The following is a 12,508-nucleotide window of genomic DNA, read 5'->3' on the forward strand; positions in this document are numbered from 1 at the left end:
TATGTTCGGATCATTGTTATCCAATGTATTGTATTGTATCGTTACTATACTTATGATGTTTGTTTTGATTGTTACTTAAAATGTATCATAATGTATTGTTAAATTTTGTTGTTACGTAACAATGAAAATCCCTATTTTATTGAACAACCAATTTGGTGTGTTCTCGTTGTTACTTAATTTCTTTTTCTAATTATATCTTTATGTAATATTTCAAATATACTATTTTACCCTTTACTTCAATTATTTAAACATAGACAAACCTCCTAACCTAGAATAATTAAAGATATTTAAGTAAATTTATAAATTAGTTTACAGTATGATAAAATCCAACCAAACAATTAAAATGTTACTTAACGACAATAAAAATACAGTCTAGCCAAACATTGTATCTACCATATAATACAGTACAATAAAATATAATAAATTATGAAACAATGGATAACAATGATCGAAACAAAGCGTTAAGGTGTCAGCCGTCATAAGCCAAAGAAAAGGAAGACTCTCGTTTTTAGTTGTTCATTGCTATGGATGATAAAGGTACGCACCTTCTATCAACATATTTCACTATATTATATAAGCTTTCTTGGTTTATGCAACTGTTGTTGTGTATAAATATAGTGTATTCAATAACCTTGATATACATAGTAAAGAATAATTTTTTTCAAATGCAGGCTCAATTTTTATCCTATTAAAAATAATATATGTTTTTAATGGGCTCGTTTTTTAATCCTATTCATAGACAAATCAACCTATCAGTCTTTCCCAAGTTTGACCTAAATACACCTAGGATTAAAATTTTAAGATTCTCAACATTGAAACATTCAGATCTAATATTTGTTGAAATTTTGATAGATTTTAACAAATATATCTATACTCTGTATCATGAAGGCTACATTTGCACCTTTACACTATCATCAGATAAACTAGCACCCTGTTCACCCTTAAACAATAAAACAGAAAATAAAAATGACACCAGATGCCTTGTACTTATAATCTTTGCATCAAAAGACAGGGTTCTCCATTTAAAAATAAAAAGATTACATGCCAGTGTATTCAGTAGTTAATGGCAGCAGCAAGTAGGTAAATGCTTAAATGGCTCATTCATAGAACATCAAGCACAAAAAAATTGAATACATGGGAACCATTGTTTGAATAAAAAAGCAGAGCTTTTACCTACTAAAAGGATTAGGATAAAAAAGTATGACCACAATTCCACGTTACATTAGTTGTTTTGAGCAATAAACAAAACAGGTACCCTGCCTCCAAAGAGAAATGGAGGAAAAATGCACTTTTACACAACTTTGACATGGGACGATTATCCACTGCAAAAACGCTCGTATCAACAACACTCGGTAATTCTAGCATCATCCTTGCAGCAAAACTAAAACCCAAAAAAGATGGAACTCGAACGATATTATTCTGTTCTAATTTGTCAGAGAGCACAAAAAAAGGAGGCAATATTGGCCAAAGAATCCACAGTACTTGAACATCACCATTTGTCCCCAGATCTTGTCCTGCCAAATTAATAGCAACATCGCATATCAGAGAAACAGAAAGCATCAAACCATGAAAAATAAATTAATCACTTCCCGAGTAGCATAAGATGCCAAAACAGATGAGTGGATTGCATAGTAACTCATTACATCCCACATATCATTTCTTCCCTTGGTGGGAATTCAATACTAGCAAACGCAGTCCCTGGAAAGACTGGAATACCTTTGCCCGCAGGGCAACTCACATCACATCAAGAATTTTTTATTTTTTTTTTGGGACAAGTAAACATCACATCTGGAAATTCTCCGAAAGAAATTCCAGTATTCAAGAAAATATGTTACTCCAACATATTCAAAACTCACTGCTCATCCTTGTGTCGACTTTCAGCAATATCTTAGACATTCAGTCAACAGAACTAATAAAAGAATAAATCACATACATGTGCATTTTACATTTTGTTCTGCCTTTTCTTTTCACAATTTCTCAGGGAATGGTAAAGGGATGTCACTAGCTGCAATTCTCATCACACCATCACTGTGGTATATCAATCACTTGATATTACTGTAATTTCAATTCTTTGCAAAAACAAGCTATGCCAAAAAAAAAAAAGAAGCTATATACAGACATCAAAAGAAGAAAAATGTTTCCACCTAACTCAACAATTTCCCCCCAAAATTCAGAACATACAGAATCCTACAATGACAAGGAAAAAACCCCCACAGAAAACCAAATCCTGAAAGTAAACTATCCGCGAGACAATTCCATGTAAGATCTTGAAACACCAGAACACTATGTGGTTGGAGAATCAATGAGATAACAGATATTTTAAATATAAAATTTATCACAGAAAACAGATTCATCTTGAAAACAACAATCCTCTTGGATCCATCCATCCAGTATCGAATAACAAATTCCTATTTACTTTAGACCGGACCATGTTTGAATTTGCATTCGCCACTTAAATAGTACTGCAAAATCCTATATCCTTGACAGACCCAAAGTGAATAAAATATAGAAAAACAAGGCCAAAATGATTTTTGTAATGCTATGCATGGCAGATTTCCGAGACAGAGAGACCGTTCGAGTCGAGAAAAATAGTAGACACAAGTGTCTTCAAATAAGTAGGAATGCTATGCATGGCAGATTTCCGAGACAGAAAGACCGTTCAAGTCGAGAAAAATACTAGACACAAGAGTCATCAAATAGAAACAAACTTATAGCTGCAAGGAAAAATAAGCATGGGAAGTGTTGGTGAATGTGTCTGGACAGAGAGAGAGAGAGTGTTCTACCTATCAGACTCTCGGCTGCCAAAATATCCCCCTCTGCCTCCTTGGAAAGATCTTCTCTCATCACCTGGCCTTGCCCATGCATCTCCACCACCCCGTGATCGAGGCCTCTCCACCTGTTCATTTGGCCTGGCCCATGCATCTGCACCACTACGTGATCGAGGCCTCTCCATTTGGTCACTTGGCCTTGCCCATGCATCTCCTCCACCGCGTGATCTAGGCCTGTCCATCTGATCACCAGCTCTACGGTCCTCATAAGATGCTTGATGAGAAAGGCTCCTATCTGGATGTCCAGCACCCCTGCCTGATCCAGAGCCTGGCCTTTGAATGGGTTTCTGACTGAAACGGACTTTGTCATCCAATTCACGGATCAGCAGCTCCAAGTCCTTCTCTTTCTGATTAATCACATTCTGTAAATTAGTCTTGTCCTCCTCTGAACACTCTGTAGCTTCCTTTCTGAGCTGCTCTATTTCTTCTTTCAGATTCTTTTCCTCCTCTGTCTCTGGTCTGAAATGTTCAAGTGATCAATAAAAATATAAAAATAATATGGTTAAACTCTCTTTCATTTTCTATAATTTCTTTCTTTGTTTTTTGCTCAAGGAATTACCAAAAAGGAATGACCATAATAAATGATTAGATAAACTTCAGAAGCCCTAAATAACCAATACAGATATATCTCATTTTTGAGTATTTTCTTAATACAGTAAACAGCACCTAACCTTGTACTTTAAATTCTATAAAGATGACTTGTACATGAAGAGGTTACAGCTGAAAGAATTCCTTTAGGAGGTTCCTGCTTATCGGGTATGAGTGCAATTCTTCTTTTTTTTTCTTGGATGTTTGATAGGTAAATGGTACAAACAGTCAAACAGAGCACCCAGCCCAGCCCATCTTCTTTCTAATTTGCAACAATTATAGAATCCTATTAGGAGTGAAGAGGACCTATTTCTTGCTTCACCCACTAACTGAAACCACTATTTCTTATGGACGCTAGAATATACTCACTCCATCCCTAAATTTGACCAGCACGATAATCAAGAGCACAATAAATAGTGGACACTAAAATATACTCACTCCATCCCTAAATTTGACCAGCGCGACAATCAAGAGCACAATATTCGAATATTGAGTTTGGCAGACAGTTTTTTCACGAAGTAGTTTCAAATGCGATGAGTTCTTCAATAAGAAGTTTGTTTTCGAATGTGACAACAATTGTAGTAGTTTCTTTTTTTTATAAGTGTGCTGTTCGGGCCATCTTAAGCATACCTCTCAACTAATTCCAAGAGATTACACACTAATACAGGTATTGAGTAATAAATTTATAATATTTAAAGGATATCACATCAAATTTGAGAAATGAATTATGTTAGAATGTAGTGTTTGAACAAAAGAAGAGAGAAAATATTGTCTAACCTTTCTAAGACAGAAAAAAGGAAATTATGTGTTGCTATTGGAACAGGTATAGTCTCTAGTATATATAATATATAACCAGGCAAACTCTTCAACTTGCACAATGAGTAACAACATTCTCTAACAAATATTGCAAAATGACAATTCCTATCCGAGCATGCTGACTTGAAATAAGATGGATATTAATATCAAATATCAAATAGCAGTAGCCCAACTTTCACTTTATCTTACCACATCTACATATATCCTGTCATTTGAAAGGGCAGATTAAATGTGATATAATTAAGATTAAAGGGCAGATTAGGGGCAAGTTTATTAGTCTATGTGGCATGAGTGAAACTCTAATGGCTTATGTGGCATGCCATGTGGTATCCACATGGCATCCAAGTGGCATTTAACAGATTCTGTTAATGAGAAGGGTATTTTTGACCCTATAGTTTGACGGGAAGGGTATGTTTGAGCCGAAATATAGTTCAAGGGTATATTTAAGCTATTTCGAATATTTCAAGGGTATTTTTGACCCTTTCCCGAAGAGTAAAATGAAAATTTTGAAGTTAAATAGTTACTAAATATAGACCTGTGTCATTACTTTTTTGGGATTGACTAAAAAGGAAAGTGAGTAATATAAATTGGGACCGAGGGAGTAGTATAGACAAGGCAGAGAATGGTCCCATTATCTCCAACTTTTGAACTTTGTGATTGGTCCCAATCGCTGGGGGGCAGATGGATTTATCGGTCATCAAAAGAAATTTTGTGAAAAATTCCCTCCCCGAGAACAACGTGTCTAATAAGGTCCAAGTTGGGCAGCCTCTTAATTGTTGCATTCGAACCCATGTCAACACGACACGGGTGCGAGAGCGGAATTTGGTCAACCCACATCCAATACTTTGACTAGATTCCATGGACAAAATTTGGGGGGAAATTTAGCATTTGATTTCTCAAAATAAAAGATAAAACAGATTTAAGACATGGGAAATGACGTACCTTCAATACTTTTTAGCTTTTCCTCTTGGTAAAAATTTGCTACTAATAAATGTTTTTCTTTCTCATAGAAAAGAAGGATCGCCTCTAAATTAATTATTAGGATATTGTTTTTTTATAATTAATTTATGTTAAATGCCCATCTTGGAGATTGAATTCTACAAAATACATGTAAGTTTTCCAGAGAATAACTTTATAGCTCTATTTTTAAATTTTTGAATTTTTTTTGGCATCCTGTATACAGACATCCCCATAGCTGGATCCGCACCCTCGAACCTTGAAATTCGATTTTGCCGAATCCGACCCTTGGATCCTCATCTGTGTTGGGTACGCGCACCCATGTCCGAGCAACTTAGGATAAGGTAAGCTTTTCTATATATATGACCAGCAATAGGAGTATGCTGGTGATGTGAACCAAATCACACTTCACTGTTAACCAAACAGACAAGTGGTATGCTAAAAAGTCAAATATGGCCTCGGTATCCTGAGTTCATGTACAATTGCAAGGTTCCAAAAAGAAGCAAAAATTTACAGCCCCCCTTCAAAATTTTCACTTCCTCGAGTAAAAGCATCTCTTTAATATTGTGCTGTTCACTATGTTAAGCACATCTAAACTATGAACTGTAAATAGAACCTTCATCTTAAAGTATGCAGGACAGCAAGGGAGGTAGCGAGGGTATTGAGGTTCTTTTGCAGGTTATCCACTTGAATTCAAATTAAGTTCTGGTTCAAAATCAGAAAGTTCACAACTTACTGCCACTTTTTTATAAGGTTATTTATTGACACTTAAATAGTTTGTTTTTTCTTAACACAATAACACCAGATGAGTTAAGTTTGTTACAGTTTACACAAAGAAGCAACACAAAATTTAAACAACCCTAGTTTTGGAAGTATGAAATCAATTCCTTCTTGAAACCCTAAAACAAAACTTATTTTGAAACAAAACGAAAAAGCTAAAACACCACTTATTTTGCGTCGGAGGGAGTATCATCCAGTAATAAGTCAGCATTTGCTTACATGGTTCTCCACTCTGACATCGGCTTCATTCTCCAATGAAGAAAAGCAACTAACACAGTTTGAAAACATACCAGTATCTTGGAAATTATTCCCAGGAAAACTTCCATGGGCGTTGCAAAAAGAAATTGTGAGAGTTTAGTGATATCTGGAGTTGCTTTCTATTAAAAAGTTGTATTAATTAAATACTACTCGGTGACTTCCAGAAAGTACCCTGGAGGAGAATACTTTTAATAGCAATGAAGCACCTAAAAGGATTTTCATCATGAGAGTAGCTGCTCTGGGGAAGCTGTACACAATAGATAGACTTGGTAATTGGCGTGTCAGCCAAGCTTGCTCCTTGCGTTAACAGGATTTGAAAGCATTTCTCATCCATTTTTTGTGTGTGCGCGTGCACTTTCTGCCTATATCTGGAGAAGGATACTGCTATGGCAAGGGATCAGGAGACAGATTATGGGCTGTCAAGAAGAGCTGGGTTGGATGAATGCTAATATTAAGGGTAAATCTGCTAGTGCCAGCATTTTAAGAATGGCTGTGGCGGGATGTGTGTATCATATCTGGCACAAGAGAGATATGAGAATGTTTGCATAATAAAAAAGAAAAGCTGACGACATTCTAAAAGATGCCATTCAAGAGGTGTTCTGAAAAGGAAATTCAAACACCATACTAAAACTAAAGCTGAATCTTTGAAGTACTACTGCGTACTTTATCTGGGAGGGTATTTAGGTGGTAGGTTGCTGGCTTGTTCTGCTGAAGGTGTACTATATAGTTAAAAGTTTTTTCATTATGTTGTAATACTCCAGTATGGTAACAAAATCTTTTATCTACCAAAAAAATAACATACCAATATGGCCACTACTATTACTATAGTTACCAACTTACTAGCCAAGATAGTAACTCAACTGCACAGTATGGAACTATGAATATAGCACCAAGTTACCAATCAACGACCATTTTAATTTACCAATTTAGAAAGCATCAAAACAAATTTACGACAGCCTTAACAAGCCAATTCAGAAGTGTTAATTGTAGGAAAAGAAACCAAACCTGTCAACGCGTCGATGCTCCAAATCCAAATCAATCTTTCTCCAGTCTAAACCTTTTTCTTCAAGCAAAACTTCCCTAGGCTTTGCATCTCCAAAAGGATTAACCTTCGGCTTAGGTTTAACTCCACCACCTTCCACCATTCCCCCTTGCAATGTTGTGCCTTCAGAACGGGCCGACTGTGAACTCCCAGGCCTACTTGAATGTGAGCTTGTTGGCCTACTTCCAATTCCCTTCTTCACCTCAATTTCCTTATCCATTTTCTTCCAGTCCAATCCCTTCTCCGCCAACACCTCCTCCCGTGGCCTCGCCGCCCCAAAAGGATTAGGCTTGTTCACTTTCACCACAGTCTCGTTCACATTTTCACTTCCCGTCTCCATCTTGGGTGGATCCAGAACCAATCTCTGCCTTTCATGGTTTGCCTCACGAGACCAACGCTCTGGTTCAGGCCTGGAATCAGGGAACCAAGGCCTCCCTTGTGGCGGTGGGGCGACATTGGACTTTTTCGAAGCACCCCAATTGTCATCACCATCAGCCCTAGAAATTCCATCTCCGGATCCGAGAGAACCATACCGATTGGAACGGGCGGAACCGGAATCCAGTGATTGCATGGGTAAGGATTTCTTCGATGAAGCCCAATTATCAACCTCGTCAGCTCTAGATGGTTGATCAAAATCGGAACCCCTAGAAGGTGGACCTCGTCGATCATCGTCAAATCCACCATACGACCTCCGATTACCACCCCAAGAACCGTCACCATCAGCCTCTCGATCTCTTCCCCGGCCGGATGGTGGGCCCATACCACGGGACCCATAGTTAGAAAACCCACCACCAAGACGACCATATTGCATTTCTTCAGCGGATCGTTCCTTTGGACCGGTGGGAAGGCGGAGCATCTCTTCTGGAGTTAAGCGGCTAGTGGATCCGGAGCCATATCCTCCGGCAGGTGTGTAAGTGCTCTGCATCGTGAACTCTTGTAAGCTCATCTTGGTTTTCTTCTTCTGCTTGGTGTTAACGGCTTCCTTTAGGCTAGGGTAACTCTGAGTGTCTTTCCCGGCGCCGGCGCCGGTTGGCGCAGCGGCAGCAGCAGCAGCTTCGGCAGCGGCTTGTTCCTTTTCCTCGGCTTCGGCCCTTTCGGCTTCGGCGGCCCAAGCGCCGATATTTCCCCATGGAGATTTCGACATTTTCGAAGAGAGGAAATGAATTCAATTCTAAAATGAGACTTTCCTTTTTTTTTTTTCCAACATATAAAACAAACCTCTATTTACATTTACAGCAGGTCGGGGCTCCAATTCAGATATCCGGACCACCCACTTCATTTCTTTTCTTTATCACCTCAATATTCATGTATTAATTCTATATATAGCTTTTAGTTGTACAAAAGTTATTAATATATTATTATTTATATGATATTTGATTGCCTTTTTTTCGTTATCGTGCATAATAATATTTGTATAAAATTTATGAGGAAATCTACGTATAATTTATACAGAATGAAAAGTAAAATAAGTTATATGAATATCAGTTATATATGTATTAAAATGATAAATTACATATGCATTTTTATTAATTTACTCTTAAATGTAGTAATTTACCACAAATCAAATATTCAACATGTTAAAAAATCAATATCGATTTTTTTTCTTTGATTTTTTACCTTGTTAATTGCTTAATTACTTTATTTTTTATTTTTTTTGTATTCTTGTTAATTCTTTTCTTTTTAGTTAAAAATACAGGTTTTATGTTTTTGCTTAAAAATAAAAGTTTTTACTTATATGTTATTTATTTTATTTTAAATTACATATTACTTAATAGTTTAATCATATTGAATACAAATTACTTCTCTTTACTTTTAGTTATTTGTTATTTTAGCTATTGGTATTTATTTAGTTTTAATGTGTTATTTGTATAATTATTTAGAATAAATATTAGCTCACTAATTACTTTTGAAATTAAGAAATAAAAATTAGCTCACTAATATACTGTAATCTCTACATAATTATATCCTATATAACTGATACCTACATAACTAATACATATATAATGAAACCTTGCATAACTAATATATGTATAATTAAATCCTGCATAACAAATATATGTATAACTAATACACATATTACTAATATTTGCATAACTCTATCCAGCTACCCAACCCCTAATGAAACTCAAACGTGTAAATAATTTAAACTCGCAATCACAAATTGAGTAGTATGTTAGGACCTTTTTGTCGAAGAATTTGAATAGGTAAAAAAATCATGATTTTTGCGTTGGAACTCCTTTAATATGGACAAAATGAAACGATTTATTTGTGATATGAATATGAATTAATCAAATACAGTAAAAATATGACAAATTTCAAGCTGAAAGTGACCCAAAACTTCTGTTAATACTATTGACGGTTTCTGAATCCCCGTGGAATATCTGGGAGGAAGTGAAAATGCTAAAAAACAATAATCAATTTTGATCTTAACCATTGTTTAGAAAAAACAAATCAAGCAGCGGACAAATTTACTTCCTTAAGTCACGCTTTTGAGCAACCTCAGACCTTTAGCGTGTTTGCAAATTTGTCCAGAATGATTAAAAACCTCGTGAATATCGACATATTAAGTTTACCATTAATATGCACATCTAATAAAAAACAAAGACAACATCTTTGAGTCTTTTCAGAGGATGAAACTCAGGCTCAAATATATCAATAGAAAAGCTGAGCAGGACTATTTTGAGGTCTCTCACCTCATTTTTTTTAAAGTTACTTAAATTATAAAACTTGTAACGCCCATATTTTTATCACATCACATTTACTTTATCTCTTTTAGCTCCAATAATAGGTCTACCTATTTTATATGCGAGCAAATTGTTGCGGCTTAAATATCAGGTCGTGCAGGAACATACTCTAACAACTAGATAGGTTAATTGTTATCACTCAATTTTAAACTGATAATGCAGCAATAAACAAAATTATATTATAACGCCTTAATTAAATAATAGATTACCCTCATTCTTGATTAAAATAGAATGTTTTTTAAGAATACAATAGAAAAACCTTCCCAAGAAATTTGTCTAAATAGGTACAAGAACATCTACGATAATACAAAATCTGAAAACAAGACACACACCCACTTCACAGAGAAAGAGGTGTAAAATCTTTGAGAGATCCTCGTTTTCACTTAACAAACACAATTGATCCTACAATTAGACTATATCAAGTGGGATAACAAAAAAATATAAGTAGAAATAATATGTACTAGTAAACATCATTAGCAGACCCGAACTCACCACATAATATCATGTAAATAATCAAAAGAATGTATAACTCGAAACTATACAACTTCGATCCTTTAACTACATCCCTTACTATCAAGTGATGCTACCTCCAAATTCATACACTATATCTCAAGCTTTCCTACCTCAATATACTGCAAACTTTACCATTAAGAGTCATTCGATTTTCCTATCCGGTTATAACCTAACCCGTTTACGGTATGCAAACTTTCTGAACTTGCCCATCTAACCAAATACTAGAATTACTTTACTAATTCCCTTTCCGAGTTCAAACTTACCAATTATCGTTGTTAATTAGTTTACCATGTTGCTCCTCAATATATCATTTCATGGGCAAATATTGACAACTTAGACATATAAATATGCCTAAGATCATGTCACCTCTTCTAAGATATCCTACCAACACTCTAGTCCTTGACCCTTAGCCAATGTAGTGGACCGGTTGTAAAACTCTGACTTATGCCCAATTGATTTAAAATTTACATGATTCAACACACTTGTAAAGTAAGACCATCCAATGATACCTATGACATCATTTATGTTGTTTTACATTGAATTTCGATCCACACATGAACTATTTCAGCAAATAAACATCCCAATCCAAACGTTAATAGAAAAAACATGAGACGAATACATTATAATAAATATATAGTGTTCACTCATGCAACTAACACATAGAAAAATAATTAAACATGTACAGGCGTGGCATCGAGTCAACCAATATAAAATATTTACCATTCATAGTATCTAAGCCAACTGCAATCACATGCATCATAAAATCAACCATAATAAATGCACCCACATGTGTAAGACCACAAAATGTTAATACAAGTTCTTTGCATTAGATTAATCATAAAAATATTCTTTTACATTCATCCATTTTTACTTTCTAACCACATAATTGTACAAGCAATATTAAAAAACAATTAACGTTGCCATAGATATAAATAAGGGAATGACGCAGTCATCACCTACCATTACAAGGCTTGAGGTTACTCGATGATTTACAACACTAGAGTAACACTACCACTAGCCGTAAGATTAATATTACCTACTACAATAGTATATCACCATAAATTAGAAAATACTAATCCGTTTAGCCATTCGGACTTTGTGCCAGAAGGCCTAAGTATGAAATCTCCTATCAATCTACACATATTATGTATTAAAACAAGTCTAACTACTCATTTAAGCCTAGCCTATTTGAATACCAAAAAGCTCTTGCAGAATTGTGAACGTGAATTGTTGGCTTCGTGGATGAATCCTGATGCAAGTAGACCTGAAATTCAAGGAGTTTTGCCCCTTTTATGAGAACCTTCCATGTTCATCTTTTTCAAAACTAGAGTAGCATGCAAGGGTCTTTGGAGTAGCGTCGCCTTTTTCAACTGAAGAGGATGAGAAAAATTATAAAATTCATGTTTTCTAGTTTCTAGTCTCATCAATCCCACTATAGCGACCCGCTGGCCGTTATAGCATGGTGACATCACTCCATATCAGTCTCAAATTCTAAAATATTCTTCATGGTGACATCAGTCCATATCAGTCTCAAATTCTAAAATATTCTTCACGTCACCCTAAATTAATTTGTCAACATATTTTTTTATAATTTTTTAGATCCCTTAACGAGGTGTCTTTTGAATAACAACAAAACAGATCGTTACAGTAGATATTAATTTATCCATCATTCGTTTTGAATAATTTTTACGATAGAGTTAAAGAGAATTGTAGCTTTACGCAAACCATCGAAACTCCCAATTTTGCATACTCAATTAATCAAAACTTAATTTGATCGCCCCGAGTCCCTACAGGACCTCATTAATAAACAATGTTAGGAAAATTAAATGAACGAGACAAGAAAAGAAATTCGCCTATGGACCTAGATCCTACTATAGCAAGAAAAATTCGTCTAAAGCGACTAACGTCTGCTATATAACAAGTCGGAATCCAAATATAGGGTGAGAAATGAGTTTCTCACTCATTCTTCCCATATTACATTT

At 35.3% G+C, this 12,508-nt stretch overlaps 1 protein-coding gene across 1 annotated transcript; it reads right to left on the bottom strand.

Annotated features, from left to right (window-relative positions):
- Positions 1–1,077: 1,077 nt before the first annotated feature.
- Positions 1,078–8,585, bottom strand: LOC101245057 (eukaryotic translation initiation factor 4B1). Its single transcript, XM_004239090.5, has 3 exons — positions 7,233–8,585; positions 2,784–3,287; positions 1,078–1,514 (listed from the first exon to the last, which is right to left on the bottom strand). Exons 1-3 carry the CDS (start codon positions 8,411–8,413, stop codon positions 1,490–1,492), a joined length of 1,710 nt encoding a protein of 569 aa, XP_004239138.2. The 5' UTR covers positions 8,414–8,585; the 3' UTR covers positions 1,078–1,489.
- Between the last annotated feature and the right edge of the window lie 3,923 nt (positions 8,586–12,508).

This window comes from Solanum lycopersicum, chromosome 5 (assembly GCF_036512215.1).
Source record: "Solanum lycopersicum chromosome 5, SLM_r2.1".
NCBI classification, from domain to species: Eukaryota; Viridiplantae; Streptophyta; class Magnoliopsida; order Solanales; family Solanaceae; genus Solanum; species Solanum lycopersicum.

Coding starts and splice junctions, on each gene's coding strand:
- LOC101245057 (XM_004239090.5), bottom strand. CDS start 8,413: ATGTCGAAATCTCCATGGGGAAATATCGGCGCTTGGGCCGCCGAAGCC. Junction 3,288..7,232: donor GAGCATCGACGCGTTGACAG/GTTTGGTTTCTT, acceptor TGAACATTTCAG/ACCAGAGACAGAGGAGGAAA. Junction 1,515..2,783: donor GGCAGCCGAGAGTCTGATAG/GTAGAACACTCT, acceptor TTAATTTGGCAG/GACAAGATCTGGGGACAAAT.